The sequence below is a fragment of the Coffea arabica genome, chromosome 5e (assembly GCF_036785885.1).
Source record: "Coffea arabica cultivar ET-39 chromosome 5e, Coffea Arabica ET-39 HiFi, whole genome shotgun sequence".
NCBI lineage: Eukaryota > Viridiplantae > Streptophyta > Magnoliopsida > Gentianales > Rubiaceae > Coffea > Coffea arabica.
The window spans coordinates 49,434,786-49,450,058 of record NC_092318.1 but is presented as its reverse complement, the minus strand read 5'-3'; the positions used below and the strand labels follow the sequence as shown (position 1 = coordinate 49,450,058).

The 15,273-nt window shown below is 36.7% G+C and overlaps 4 protein-coding genes across 5 annotated transcripts; 3 read left to right on the top strand and 1 right to left on the bottom strand.

Moving 5' to 3' along the window:
* The first annotated feature begins 56 nt into the window (after nucleotides 1–56).
* Nucleotides 57–734, top strand: LOC113688987 (transcription factor PAR1). The gene has a single exon (XM_027206816.2). The coding sequence runs from the start codon at nucleotides 204–206 to the stop codon at nucleotides 645–647; it is 444 nt and encodes a 147-aa protein (XP_027062617.2). The 5' UTR covers nucleotides 57–203; the 3' UTR covers nucleotides 648–734.
* A 2,821-nt stretch (nucleotides 735–3,555) lies between these two features.
* LOC140006663 (uncharacterized) lies at nucleotides 3,556–5,452 on the top strand. The gene is made up of 2 exons (XM_072048967.1): nucleotides 3,556–3,860; nucleotides 4,342–5,452. Exon 2 carries the CDS (start codon nucleotides 4,350–4,352, stop codon nucleotides 5,196–5,198), a length of 849 nt encoding a protein of 282 aa, XP_071905068.1. The 5' UTR covers nucleotides 3,556–3,860; nucleotides 4,342–4,349; the 3' UTR covers nucleotides 5,199–5,452.
* Nucleotides 5,453–6,882: 1,430 nt separating this feature from the next.
* Nucleotides 6,883–8,926, bottom strand: LOC140006664 (uncharacterized). Of its 2 annotated transcripts, none has more exons than XM_072048969.1 (3): nucleotides 8,088–8,926; nucleotides 7,837–7,929; nucleotides 6,883–7,240 (listed from the first exon to the last, which is right to left on the bottom strand). In XM_072048969.1, exons 1-2 carry the CDS (start codon nucleotides 8,604–8,606, stop codon nucleotides 7,843–7,845), a joined length of 606 nt encoding a protein of 201 aa, XP_071905070.1. In that variant the 5' UTR covers nucleotides 8,607–8,926; the 3' UTR covers nucleotides 6,883–7,240; nucleotides 7,837–7,842. The 2 variants fall into 2 exon arrangements, with proteins under 2 accessions (XP_071905070.1, XP_071905069.1); XM_072048968.1 differs by having other exon boundaries at nucleotides 7,823–7,929; nucleotides 8,088–8,923.
* A 1,422-nt stretch (nucleotides 8,927–10,348) lies between these two features.
* On the top strand, nucleotides 10,349–11,873 carry LOC140006662 (putative ribosome biogenesis protein C8F11.04). The gene has a single exon (XM_072048965.1). It carries the CDS (start codon nucleotides 10,455–10,457, stop codon nucleotides 11,679–11,681), a length of 1,227 nt encoding a protein of 408 aa, XP_071905066.1. The 5' UTR covers nucleotides 10,349–10,454; the 3' UTR covers nucleotides 11,682–11,873.
* The last annotated feature ends 3,400 nt before the right edge of the window (nucleotides 11,874–15,273 follow it).

The following is a 15,273-nucleotide window of genomic DNA, read 5'->3' as shown; positions in this document are numbered from 1 at the left end:
GACATTTCCAGAACTCAAAACAATAATTTAACACCACACCATGCTCCAAAGCCTCATAGCCTCCTCCTCTCCTCAACCCTCCACCACCTTCCTTCCCCCTTCTTCCCACAACCTTTTACTTCTTCATCTCCACAACCTCCTATGACCCTTTAGCCTTTTCTCCCTTCTCAACAATCCCTTCTCTCCTCCTTTGCCGTTAATTCATGGAGAGTAGCGGTAGCAGTCCTGAAGAGCCAAGAAACTCAGCCACATTATCAAGAAAAGAAAGAATGACCACCCGGAAAAACTCCAGCACGAATATGGACAATGCAGGTCAAGAATCTTTAGCTGTCATCCCCCACGCGAAGCTCCAGGAGAAGAACAGTAGAAGAAGCAGAAGATCATCAAAGAGAAGTTTTAATGCTAAGAAGTTAGCATCATCAATCGAGGAGGACACAAGTAGCGAAGAAGATGAGAAAGCTGAGGTGGAGAAAAAGATTGTGGCATTACAAAAAATTGTGCCAGGCGGTGAATCATTAGGGGTTGATAAGCTGTTTGAGGAAACTGCCGGTTATATAATGGAGCTGCAGTATCAAGTCAAAGCCTTGAAGTTTCTTGCAAGCTTTGTTGAAAGTTCTGACAAGGAAAAGAGAAAATTTGGAGGTTGATTTTATGATTAATGTGATTTTCATTGCCTTTAGTTGTGATGGCTGGTGGTGAGAAAATTGTTACGAAAATTCTTTCCTTTTTCTTTATGCTTTAATGCCCTTTATTTTATGCTGGGGTTAGGGTGGGGGATTAAAACTAAGGGCTCTCTATCTTCTTTTATTTATTTATTTTTCTTTCTTTCTTTGATTTCATGAAGCCTTCAACCTTGGATAGCTTAATTCCTTGTAGAGGAATGGAGGGGAAATCAAATTTAGTTCACATGATGATGATAGAGTAATAGTAGTACAAGTACTGATAGATTTGTATTTTCCAGCTATGAATCTTTGATGTTGTAGGAATTTACTCTTGGTACATTCTTGAAGAAATATATATTATTGCTATTGTTCGTGCTCGAACTTCAGCTCCTGATTTCATGCTTAATTTGGTATTACGTGAATGAGATTAGCAAAAAATGTTGGTTTTCCCTTTGCGGAAGATGTTTATGCCAATTTTTGATGAGGATTTTTGGGGTGGAGTTATTTGTTAGCATACATTAATTGAGGATTAACAGTTTTAAATGCTTCAAGATTTGAACCAATTTAAGTGCACTTGGCATAAATGCTGTCCCAACCCAACCAGTTTTCATCAATTAGATTATGATGAACAAGGATTTGCCAATTACTAAGATGTATTACAATCATAATTAATCTTGGTCAATGAAATACACAATTACTACTGTAGTGTATGGTATGCAATTTTGTAGCTGTCATGAATCATGATAAAGGGGGGCCATAAGCAAATCTCAAAAGATAGTAGTGTGGAAATGGAAATCCTTTCAAATCTAGAGTAGAGTTGAGTTGAGTTGATGATAAATGATGAGAAAGAAATGTGCTGATGACCAAATTTGGGGGAGAGAAAATGTATTGGGGGAAGCCATGTTTAAATTGTTGCAAAATGATATGGTGATGACTTGTTGGGAGTGATGAATTCCTCTGGTGATGTAGTAATTGATTTCAGAAAGCAAAAAAAAAAGGGACAGAAAATCTTTAATTGTCCTCGTGGTACCAACTGTACGGACGGAAAGCATGCATGTGGCTCTGGCTATACTGGCTATACTGGCTTCTGGCTTCTGGCTTCTGGCTTCTGGCTTCTGGCTTCTGGCTAGCTAGGATATGGTATTGTGATGCATTATTTTGTTTTTTTTCTCACTAAATTCATCCATATCCATTTCATTGTATAGCTTGGGCCATCTTAAGATTGGAGTTTAGTTGGGCTTTGAAATCATTATTGAAATGTCTATTTTGAGGATTTTTACCGTGAAAATGAATGTCATAATAAGTAGTAGAGTATTTTGATAGCACACGATTATCATTGGATCTGTAAAATTTAGGTTGTATTTGAATTGCATTTTCCGTGATTTTTCATGGAAAAATTACTGTAGCGATTTGATGTATGTGAGGAAAAAAGGTAATAAGGAAATGTGATCACGGAAAACGATGCAATTTTTCGACGGAAACCGACAATCCAAACAAGGCTTAGATTTTAAATTTTAAATTCATACTATTAGTTATCATACATAGTGACAGAGTGTATATATCGTGTGTCAGTGTATACAAGAATTATTTCAAAATGACGGAGTGTATATATCGTGTGTATGCAAGAATTATTTCGAACGTGCTTTCTTCAAAGTGCATGCTGACACTTTTGCTTGTCAAAATTTTCTGCTTACCCAATTGGGCAATAGGATCTTTGGCCAATAAAGATGGAAGAAAGAAAAAGTTCACAGCAAGATTGGTGGCAAGGATCGGATTTAGGATTTTGGGACCAGCCCTTGTCTGATCCGTCTCTTTTAAGTTTTAATTAAGGCCACGAAGGTTAATAGTGCTTGTCTTAACGACAAAAAAGAAAACAAATGAAAAAAAACACTCCAAAACTATAAGCCAAAAAACAAAAAAAGAAGTCGGTGGAAAATGTTTTTGAAGCTCTTAAACATTGGCAGGGAAGAAAGCAGTCGACATCTTCTCTCCTACCCTAAAGTTGGGAAGTCAAGTTTTGATTGCCAATTTGTCTGCTAAATAAAACACAGAATTATATGTGGGCAGCCAATAGCATGTTACTCTTGTAATAATATGCATATGCTTCATTCTCCATCTTTTAGCCCTTTTCCCCATTGTTTTTCTTTGGAAGTTGTGCAAATAGGAAATTGATAATCCAACGTTATTAGAAGTAGGGCTCCCTTAATTTCCACGGTCTTGTTTGAGATAGGAGATTATTTGAAATAATTACTGTAATACTTTTTATGACGTTATGTATGTAAAATAAAAAACTAATTGAAAAGATAAATTGATTGAAAAGCGTATTTATGATACAAGTAAATAATATTTTGTAAATAAGCCTCGATCCAAACAAAACCCAATTATTTCCTTCCTTAGCTTTAACAAAGCAAAAATAACTTGACGAGATGGGAAATCATCTTATTCCAAAATTTTTTTTTATAACGAAACAAATGAGATATTAAAAAAAAGAAATTCCTGAAATAATTACTCACATAGAAATTTAGCTGGAAGGATTTAATAAATTAGATTAATAAACCAGCAAATTTCAGAATATTTTAAAAAAATTAAAAAGTGCAAAAAAAAAAACAAAGAGAAATGGAGAAACTTCATACGACTAGTAAGAAGCAATACGTCCATTTTACTTGGATTTTAAAGGGCCCAAACTTGAGTTCCCTCACTAAAAGCCCAATGATGAACCGCCTTTTGCCGGATCACCATTCGTCGTGACGGGTTGAACAGTCCCTCCACATTCGGATTCCGAATCCGGGTCCCACAACTTTAATCACGTGGATGATGAGGATGAATGATCATATCATCAGCGAATCTCAAACCAACTTTAAACCGTTCATTTCTGCCATCAACAATCGATGATCATTACGACTGCCACCACCACTCAAACACCCAAGCACCCGAAAAAGCCCCTTTTATTTTCTTTTAATCATTATTGCTACTTTTTTTTTTTAATTATCCTTTTTTTTGGCCCATATCCTTATTGGCTTTTCATTTCTTTTTTTTATTGCAGATTGGACGACATAACAAATCTCAGGACTCTACCTTTCTCTTTCTCTCTTTCCTCCCAAGAAACCCTAATTACCCCAACATTTATCCTTTTTATATTTTTAAATTATTAAGACGTTCAATTGCAGACAAATCACAAGCACAATACACACACTCCAGGTGAGCTCTCTAACAAATTTCTCCAATTCTATTTATGTTTTTTATCTTTTTTTTCCCTTAATGATTTTGTTTGAATATTTTCTGTATATACAGTGCAGACATTAATGCAAATTTTTTTTTCGGTTTTAATTTTATTTTTCGTAATATTTGGTGTAGATATTGGGATTTTTGGTAATACTTTTGAATTCAAGGATATTTACTTTTTTTTTTGAGTATTTGCTGTCTTAATCTTTGTCCGCAGACAAATTTATATTTGGATCAACGGGCTTTACTTTTGTTTTCGAGAATTTTTTGCGCCTTCATAAATAATCAAACTTGTTTTTACTTAATTTTTTACATAACTCATTTTCTTCTTCGTTTTTATTTGTTAATTAATTTTTTTGTTAGCCTAGGAAAAAGTGGAATCACGGGGGCTATAGTTTTTTTTTTTAAATATATGAACAATTGATTGGATGATTTTTCCTTGTTTAATTTCTGATAGGATAAAAGATGGCTGATGATTCGAATATGGTGAACGGCGAATTTGTGGATGCTCAAACGGTGGATATTGCTGGAGAGGAAATCTCCGGTTACGAATCGAAAGTTGCTGAACTTTCAGAGATGATTGAGGCGTTGGAGAAAGAAAAGCAGCAGGTGGTTTATGAGAATAAGACTGTTAATGATAGGATTGAGAAAATGAAGGAATCAATGAAGCATTTGAGCTCTGAGAATGAGGAACTGAAGGGCCAGGTCGAGAAATTGGGCTCGGAGAGCAAGGCTTTGCAATCTGTAGCTGCTAGGGCTGGTGAGCTTGAGGGCGAAGTATCACGACTGCAGCATGATCTGATTTCTGCTATGAGTGATTTGGACGAGGCTAACAGTGATGTTTCTAAGTGGAAAACGAAGGTGGAGAGTTTGGAGAATGGGGCGACGGAGAAGTCAATTAAGCTGGATGCTGTTATCAGTGAGAGGGATCTGTTGATTGGTAAAGTGGAGGACTTGAAGGCCAAAGTTGGAGAAAAGGAGAAGGAGATTAAGGTTTTGGAGGGTAGGATTGAGGAGTTGAAATTGGCTGCGAGTGAGAGAGAGGAGTTATTGCGAAAGGTAAGGGAATTGGAAGGGAAGTTGGAGGAGAAAGAGAGGGTGATTAACGGGTTGGAAGTGAAACAGAGGGAGGTTGATGGTCTGGAGAATGGGAAGGTGGCTGTGGTGGAGGAGGATGTGGGGAGTGTGGTCGAGGGCCGGGGGAAGAATTGCGCTGCTCGACTTAAGGGGGAGTGGCCTGTGGTGGCTGTTTCTGCTGTCAGTGCTGTGGCTCTGACAGGGGTGCTGTGTTATCTTCATTACAAGAAAAGGTGAATTTCTGTAGTTTGAAGATGGAAGAGAAGCTTGCAGGTTAGGGTTTTTGTTGCTGACCTTGAGTTAGGAAATGGCTCAATTTTGACGGTTTTGATGGTTGTGTCAGGCTTTATTATTATTAAGCTTTCTAGCTTTAGTGGATAATTTCTTATAGATGTAGTAGTATTGTTGTTAATCAGTGTTAAAGGGATATGTTTTGCCTGGGTAACGACAGTTTGTTGGATGCTTTGCAATAACCACTTTTTTTTGTCCCATTTTGGTAAGGTTTGATGCTGATTATATTTTTACTGCATATATAGTTCTATGATTTATTGTCTTGTCTGTGTGTTCACAGTATACGTCTTTTGTGATGATGGTATGTGAATGGCTGCTTCTTAGATCCCCACATCATTATAATTTTGGTTGCCTTAGAGTGCTTGACTATATTGCTTTCTGCTTTACATGTCTGCACGAGAAAGAAACAGGACACTGTGTTAGGTGACATTGTATTTGTGGATACCATAGGTGGTAATATTTTTGGAGTAGTGCTCCCTAAAATTAGGTTGTGGACGCTCTGTTGATGACCTCTACTTAACCACAAAGAAATGAAGGAAATGAGCCGTGCATGAGATGGCTTTTCTTTTTCTCCTCTCCAGGCTTTGATGAATACCTGTGGCCCTGTATTTTGTTGAGTGCCATAAGCATACCCCCAGGCATTTTCTGCTACCAACGGATATGTTGGTTGTGTGGTCTTTTTTATGATTGGAGCCCTCTTGGTTAAGTGTTGCTACACAGTCGACTTTCTCTCTTGGGCGAAGCTGAGTTCCGTCAATTGGTTCAAATTGACAATTTTGGTAGAAGACAGCAAATGCGGTCATTGTATGGTAATTTAATGAAGTATAGAGTGGAAAATATTTGATCATGTCCCCCGTTAAACTTGATAAATTTAAGCATTAATTGCTTTAAACTCTTTCCTTGTGATATCATTGATAGTCAATTTGTTGCAGTACTGGGTGACTGAACTTATATTTGCCAAGCCCATCGAAATTGTGAAAGCCCGAAGGTTCCTTATTGTGTTATTCATATTGGAAATCACTAATTGCCTACTCAAATTTGCTGTTAGTTTTGGATATTACGAATTGGGTTGGACATCTTGTCCGCCTGTTTGGCAGTTGTGCCAATAATGTTCAGCTTATGCGCGATGGAATTTGATCTCTTGCACCTTCATTCAAAAGGAAGTAAGTCGCCTCCTTGTATACTTGCAGAGAGTTTGCTACTTGGGAAACCTTTGTCTTTAATGAATTGTGAATAAACTGGTGGTTGGTTTTTGTGTCTTTTGAAATAGGTTGCTTGGTTCTCATCCTAGTCCATCGCAACGTAGTATTAGAACTTTTATGATCCTTCCCCTAGTCCATTTTATCAGACTCTAGCTTGGTGATAGCAGTGTTGCTTTACTGCTATGTGCGAGGTCTGACTCGTCATTAGGGCAGGGAATGAGAGCAAGTTCAGAATCTGAGACTTTGTAGAGTTGCACTTACAAATTAGTAGGAGCCAAAGTTACTGAACTCAAAAATCCTTAAGATACCCCGCAAAAAAAAAAAAAAAAAATTAAGATACGGTAAACTGTATATGGTTTCCAGTCGTATCTTTCTTTTGGGGAGCAAACAGATGTACAGGGGTAAGGAGAGATCGTATATAATCCAAGTGAAGAAAGAATCAACTTCTATCATACCATAATATCCAGTTCCTGTTCACAGTTTGCTCTCAGATATAAAATTACAATAAATCAGCACAGGTTACAGAGCAACACTCAAGACCAAGAGGAAACTTCACCATAGCACAGACTCTTGGCTGCACGCTCAAGCTCCGGTTGCAGGATAATGAAATTACAAAAAGCTTTTAAAGTCTTATCATTTAAGGAACGAAAACAACTCTATGGCTGATGGTATCCTGAGTGGATGTACCTTTCTTCTTCTACGTCAAAAATATTCAAAATTTAGGATCTCACGCTGCACTCCACAAAATCAAAGTAGCAAACCAACCAACAATGCTCCTCCAGATTCCTGCACAGCAATCAAGCACATCAGATGTAGTAGTGAAATATCAATAGCTTGCTCCTTCAATTGGTAGATCAAATTACCATACTGGAACAACTCGTATGTCATGCATATTAGACTAGCAAAAGTTTCTGGTTTACAAATTTTAACTTGCTCTCTGCACCTTTGCGTTCTGGTTGCCATAGTTTAGTTATAAGAAATGTATTCCAGGCACTACCACCAAGAAATGAGATTTGAGTATATAAAGCATTGTGTATGCATAGCTATGTTGAACCTGATCACAGATCCACAACCATCTTTTACTTGCTTTGTTACTCCCTGCAGTTCTCTGTTTCTAGTCTTTGTACAGATGAACAAGTTTTCAGCAATCATTTTTTCTCCACACAGACGTATACGAGTGATTTCATCAGGAGGAGAATGTAACAGATCACCAAACAGCTTATAGTTGTTGTACAGTGAATATAGTAAATGCTAGATATTAAACTGGCTAAAAGCCCAAATGATGCTCGTAAAAACCGGCAGAAAGAGTTACTGGAAAAGTTTCAACTGTTGAGTGCATAAAGTTGATCAAGAAGAATCTTCTCGTACCAAAAGTCATTCACCTAAAATTACTGATTTGAGCCCCTCAGAGCATCAAATAAACCACAGCAGCTCGTCCAAAAAGTCCGCGTGTGAGGAGTCAAAACAGCAGCTGGCTGTTCAAATGTTTCAACACATAAAAAGTAGTCAGCAGATTAAACAATATTATTGAAAAAGGAAAATTCTGGATCCCATAATCTGAAGATGGTCATTATATGGACAATCAGCAAACGGAAAAAGAATATGTTAAGAAGAGGCCAACTGAATTGAGCACCTCTCTGTCAGTGCTGCTGGGATTTTCTGATGAGTCACGACCCCCACCACCATTAGTAGCATCACCAGGAACAACAGCTACTGGTTCTGATAATTCAACAACATTTTTTTCGCTAATTGAATCTCGAACACCTGATGATTCCGCAACACTAGTACTTGAAATTGGAAATGGAGCCTCCTCCTGCGTCTTTGTTTCTGCTTCAGATGCAACGGCAGAAACCCCATCCTGTTTCTGCCCATATTCGGAAAACGCCAACTCTCTCACAGTAGCCTCTGGTTCAGAGATAACGCTCAGGTTTTCCTCTCCTTTCTCCTCTACAGTTACCTCAGAAGATCCTGATTGCTCCATAGTGTTCTTTTCTTCAGCTACAATTACTGGCTCGTTATGCATAGCTGCTGGCTCTGGAGGGAGCTCGATCACTTCGCCAAAATCAACCTCTTGCACCTCTACTTGTTCTGAGCCATCACCTATCTTCACTTTCTGTCTATTCTCTATCTTGGAATTCTCTGAACCTTCCATTTCTCAGCAAAAACAAACTTCTTTTGTCTGTTTTTATTCGTCCCTCCCCCCCTGCGAAGGAGGCAAGAACTTTCCTTAAAGAATTTTGGTCGTGAAATATTATTCAAGAATTCAAGAAACAGATATGTACAAAATATCAGAAAAAAACAGGAGGGGGCTGTTGATATGAGTGGATGACCATCAAGATGGAGGATGGGGAGAAATGAGCAGAGTGGTACAGGAGTTCGTAGGCCCGTTGAGAAGTTGAATGGCAGTTGGGAATGGGAACCGACTGCCAGCAGTGCACATGTAGTTTTGCCCTCTCAAATTCCCACTTATGACCGGTAGTTTTAGCTTAGAAGCCAGCCTGATGTTTGATTTGATCCCTTTTTGTTTGTCTTGCAAAGTAAGTAGAATTTGTAAGTTCCCAGGTTACCCTTTTCTTTTCATCATTAACTTCTTTGTAGGTTTAAGAATAAAAGATTGTGAATCGTTTTACTGTTTTTGTTCTGAAACGGTAATTGTCAGCAACCTTTACAGCTCTCAGCCACTTGAAAGCCAACTCAAAAAAAAAAATTTTTTTGGGGGGTTTTTTCTTGATTATAATATACTTAATGCTGAAGTATTTAATAGCAATAATTGAAAGGTGGGTAAGGTAACGGATGGTTACCTTTTAGTCCGACGTCAATTATTTTTTGGATTTAATTTTTTTTGAAAGGGACTATATTGTGGCTGTTTTGGCTTTTTCTCTTTCTTTTTTTTTGAATGAAAAGTACTAGTAGCAATTACTTAGAAATACAAAGCATTTATTTAACCATAACAGTCTTGAACATACAGGCCAAATTCAGAAAACTGGAAAGATAATTATACCACAAAAGGAAAAATGAGACGAAAATCCCCAAGCATCAGATTCTTAAGTTTTGAAGATAGGAAAGAATATATTAGTTTTCTATCCATAAAGTCATTTAATGGGATAAAGTCATAATGTACATGACCTATTGATTACAACCCTAAAAAATTAGCACTCTTTTTTACAAAACATTTGTAACACTCATGAGAAATGAGCATATAAGAGAGCTCGGATCGAGTCGGTTTGTAACAAAGGCACTTTTGACACCAGTACTTTTAACAAAAATACTTTTAAATTACTAAATCTAAGCTATTTAAGTTATGAAAATTAATTACCGACCACTTAACAGTACTTCTAATAATATTTAAAAGCGTTTTTTTTTTCTTCTTATAAATGCACCGTAACCCGAACAGGGTCTAACTCTTTCTTTATACTCCTTCAACTTTGTCTTGTTTTGCATATACGAGGATGACCATGGAATATTTCAATCTCAACAAGATTTTCTCGAACTTCATGCAAAAAATAATAAAAAAAAATGGTGACTACATATTTTTTTTCAATTGCATCATATGTGAAAAAAAAAGCCCATCAAAAAAAATTCAAAAAATGAGTAGTAGTTAACTCCTCATCAGGAAAAAAAAAAGAAAAAGAAAAAGTAGTTAAACTTCACAACACTTCATTCGGATCCTTCTTGTGAATTGTAAGTCCATTTGTGTGGGTGGAAGTTCTTTTCTTTTTTGAGACTCATAAAAGAAATTCCTTTGCTCAAAATCGCAAATATGGATTTTGGACCATCCAAACTGAAGTCAATCCAAAAGTGACATATTTGGGCTTTTGTATTCAAAGTGTTTGTTGGCCTGCGTTTTGGATCCGGGTCCAGTTTGAAAAACACACAAATAAGTTCATAACCCGGATCAAGTTCGGATTCTTAAACCCCCATCTTCAACCCTAGCCGTTTTCCCAAATTTCCTCTGTCACTTCTCATCACTCCGCCACCATTCTCCACCTCTGCCGCCTCCATGGCCGCCATGGTTCCCAGGGAAAGAGTGGTTGCAGCTGTGAACGCTTTACAGAAATGGAAGGAAGCCCAATCCGCCTCCCAAAAGCCTCAACTCCTCCCTGAAGACGACTTCATCTACCTCAACTTGACTCTCAAGAAAATCCCACCAAAACCTCGCACGAACCCCTTCAAAATCCCCCTACCAAAACCCCTATTTGATCCCGATTCCGAGCTTTGTCTCATAATTGATGATAGGCCCAAGTCAAATCTCACCTCGGAGGCTGCTAAAAAGATTGTTAAATCCCAGAATCTGCCTGTTGCCAAAGTCCTTAAACTATCCAAACTCAAGTCAAATTATAAACCCTTCGAGGCAAAAAGGAAACTTTGTGATTCCTATGATCTTTTTTTGGTTGATAGAAGGGTTGTTCATTTGCTTCCAAAGTTGCTTGGCAAGTTTTTTTTCAAGAAGAAGAAATTGCCTTTACCATTGGATTTGAGTCATAAGAATTGGAAAGAGCAAATTGAGAGGGCTATGGGATGTGGGCTGTTGTATATGAGGACAGGAACTTGTTGTGTGATGAAAGTTGGGAAGGTTTCAATGGAGAATGAGGAGATAGTGGAAAATGTAGTGCAAGGGATTAATGAGGTTGTTAAAGTTGTGCCTAAGAAATGGGGTGGTGTAAGGAGTTTGCATTTGAAGTTTTCAGACTCGTTGGCATTGCCTGTTTATCAGGCATTGCCTGATGTGAAGTTGAAGATTGATGGGGTGAAGAAGACTGAGGCTGTGAATGACAGTGAAGGAGGCGTTGTGGAGGTGAAGGAGGAGAACAGTGGAGGTGAGGTGATAATGGGGAGGACGAAGAAGAAGAAAGGGAGGATTCACGAGGTCCGGTATATGGATGTTGGTGTAGGTGTAGGTGAATTGGAGAGTGAGGATGATGATGATGATGAGGGTAAACTAAAAATGTTTGCAGCAGAGAATGTGGATAGTGACGGTGAAAGAGATGGAGATGAGGGGAAGAAGAGTGATGAAGAGGCAGATGAGATTTTTGACAGTGATGATTCTGGGGTTAAGAAGAGAAAGAAGGGAAAATCAGTGAAGGGGTTGCAGAAGAAAGCAGGAAATATCGAGAAGGTTGCCAAAAGTTACAGCGAAAAGAAAGAGAAGAAAAAGAGTAAACTTGAATCAAGGTTGAGGGGAAGTTCAATATCTAAGAAAGCTAAGAGAATCAAGAGTAGTGTTTGAGTATAATGTTCAAGTAAGCAACTGTTACCTATCAGCCAGCAGTAGTATTGAGCTCAAGGCATTGGGAAGGATTTCTTCTGAGTTCAAGGCATTGCCAAAGATTCCTGTAAATCTGGCTTTGTCTACAGTTTTGGTTTAGATTTGGTACTCACAATCCGCTTTTAATATCATTTGAGATTGTCCTTGATTTTATTTATGGGTCTTTGGAATTACTGCTGTGCAGGCAAATTTGCCATTTTCTGCAGTTTATTAGTTACATACGACATGTGGTTTTTGTCTAAAGTCTCAACTTTCTGAAGATGGATTTGCCATTTTTTGCAGTTTATTTCTTCTATATGGTTTTTGCCTAAAGTCCCAACTTTCTGAGGATGAATTTGCCATTTAGTGAAGTTTATTACTTCCATATGATGTATGGTTTTTTCCTAGTGTGCCAACTTTCTGAAGATGTATAAGCTGATATTTTAAGTTCATAGATACGTGCATATACTGACAATAGATGAGCTTATGTAAATCTGTGTCATGATGGCTATGTTTGGTGTTTTCCATCTTTTCGTTCTTTTGTTTGCCGATATTAATCTTCTTTTGAAATTCGAAGAAACATGAAACCACTGTTGTCTCGTTGTGAAGCATCCAAAGTTGTTTTCATGGGTTTTTAGTAGTAATCAATTTGCAATTAGCATTTAATGCATGTTACTATAGATCTCTGTAAGAAACATTTCTTGTTTTTTTGGGAATGATCTACTGGACATTGTTTGAAAAATGGAAGTGCGTGAAATAGTACTAATTGGTGTAGCTCTGTGTTGTGCTCGCAAGGATGAATGTGTTTTCAGCAAATCACAATCTGTTAAACACTATTAGTTTTTCAGCTTTGTGGCATTACCTTTCTAACTTGATGATCGGTTGTAATGATGTATTTAGTCTCCCTTTCTGAGGTTGAATTTGTAATACATGTATTATTAAAAAGTCGAAGGCTCAGAGCATCATATGTATTAATACTTTCGGCAAATAGGTTGAATTTGTAATGCATGATGTACTATTAATACATGTGCCTTTCTTTTTTTTTGCATGCAAGTACAGAGACGGATTTTCGAAATCTTTGGATTTCATGTTTCCCTTGTAACTACAGGTGATTGCTTGGTTGTGTGCAGAAAATGTTGACAAGGATTTCCTTTTACAAAGCTAATGTGCGGACAGATGGCTTTTTTATGCACACGTCTTCTTGTTTTCTTTTTGATTAATAATCTTATTATGAAATCATTTTTTATGTCTGCCAACTAATTTTTCACCGTGGCTGGAGTGGCACAAGCACATCTGTGACAACGATGGTAAACTTTGACTGACCCCATAGTCAGGAGTATAAATGTACTTTGTTCTGTCTCAAGTAAACTGGAATCTTGAATGGAGTGAACTGTGTTTGCATCAATGGCTATTAATATTTGGACCAAGAATCATCTTTGACCTGATTTTACAGAGCCAATCTAGCATCAAGCAGCCTCCAGACGGCCTTTTTTCTGCTTAGCAGATGCATAATAAAGCCTTGCAGGTCTAGCCCTTTTCATGGCCAACTTTAAAAGAGCTTCAAGACCTGTATGAAGCCACATACCATATACTAATTGAGGTCTGATTACTCTGTTCATGTTGACACTTCGTCTCTTGCTGCAGTGGTACTGACTGCACGGCAATATCAGATTTGATACTTTTACCTTGTTGTATTAACTTATCCCTACAAAATGTATATTCCTTTTTCGTTCCTGGTATGATTTCACTACAGGGAAAATTTGGTTATAGTGCACATGAACTTTTGTTCCATTCTTTAGCAGTTGCAGATTCCCATTGCGAGAATGCCCTGATAATGGATTAGATTGTGGTGTCCACCTGCAGGTGGTCTTCTGAATGATCCGATTCCTTAGTCATTACGTGCTTTTGAAACTTTTGTAACTAAAAAGAAGAGGCCATCTAGATTCTTGAGTATTTTCTTTTTCTAAATAATAATAAATAGAAATAAGAATCTTTGTCCTTAGGTATTTTAATGGGATAATTTCAGAAACCTCTGTTTCATTGTCCTTCCTTGTGATTTTAAATATATCACTAATCTTTCTTGGAACCAATTTTCTTGTAACATTTTAGTCCCATTCAAAAAAAGCAACAATAAAAAAAATAATTTTAGATGTGAGAAGATTTGTTTATGCCAAAAGTGCCCCTCAACTATTATATTAGTTAGATTAAATATTTGATCTAACCTGTTAATTTATTTATGGGGCCATTACTATATATGGCCAATAAAAAATTTTCATTAGCCATAACAAAAAATAACAACTTCCAAAATTTAACAAAACATTTTTTTTTCCATACCTTAATATTCTTGCTATCACCACAATTATAAAAAAAATTAACTCAACTAAAATTTCTTTATATTTGATTCCTTTTATTTATCAAGTGCATAAATTGGAAAACGGATGCCTACTGTTGGATCTCCTTTAGATGCCAAAATTAGTTTTTTTTTTTTTTTACATTTCAATTACATTACGTTTGATTTCTTTTATTTGTAAGCATATAAAAATTAAAAATGATGCACCTAATATTGGCTCTACGTTTAAATGGCAAATTAATTAATTTTTTACATTCCAAATTATGGTTAATGTAGTTTGCAAAATTTTAATTTTTTTCCTTCACATATATATATGTGTAATTATCCTAAATTATAAGGGTAATAAAGTCAATTAGCTATTAGTGACGTAAGCATTGGATTTCAAATGATTGACAAGTGAGGTAACTGAAAATTTTAAAACTAACTTCAAAGGAGGACAGTGAAATTGTCAGAAATCCAAAAGAGGTTTCTAAGTTATCCCTATTTTAATTTTCAACAAATCAAAAGAAGCAAACAGGAGGGAAAAGAAAGGAGAGGGCGGGGGGGAATGTCCTGCTCCTTCATGGAATCCTACCAGTGAATGAAAAGCTACATTTCTGCGTTCCAGGTGAATAACAATTTCCAACCTCCAATTTCGGCAGTCGTTGAAAAATAAAATACACACTTCAAACACCAATACCCCACTCTGCAAAGAGGCGGCTTCAACATTAAGGTCAGAGCACTGAAAAAACTTGAAAAAACATAACTAAATACCCAAACACCATTTTATGCGCTTTTAGACATTGAATATTTTGGAGCATGTTCAAACAAATGAAAGGACCTAGAATTTGACAGACATTGAGTTTAATTATTAGGTCTCATTTAGACTCTAGTTCTTAGTAGAAAAATTTTTACGTTTTTTATAAATATATTTATCAATTATCTTTTTATTTCGTATACTACAAACTGCACAGTTTATCGTGAAACAAATTATAAAACTTGTGTGAATTAAATACATAGTCTCAATCTTAACCATTTTACTAGTATCTGACAAAGGCCTCCTATGTAGAATTATTTAAAATAATTAGTAATTAATACTAACTTTTAGATATTCAATTAAAAATCTCACAATAAACGCATAACTGGAAATTGCTCTCATCCATGCAAAGCAAAGCAAAGCAAACAAAGCAAAGGCCAGCGTACTGCATTATTTATTTGTTTTTTTTCCTTAGGCCGAGTCTTTGA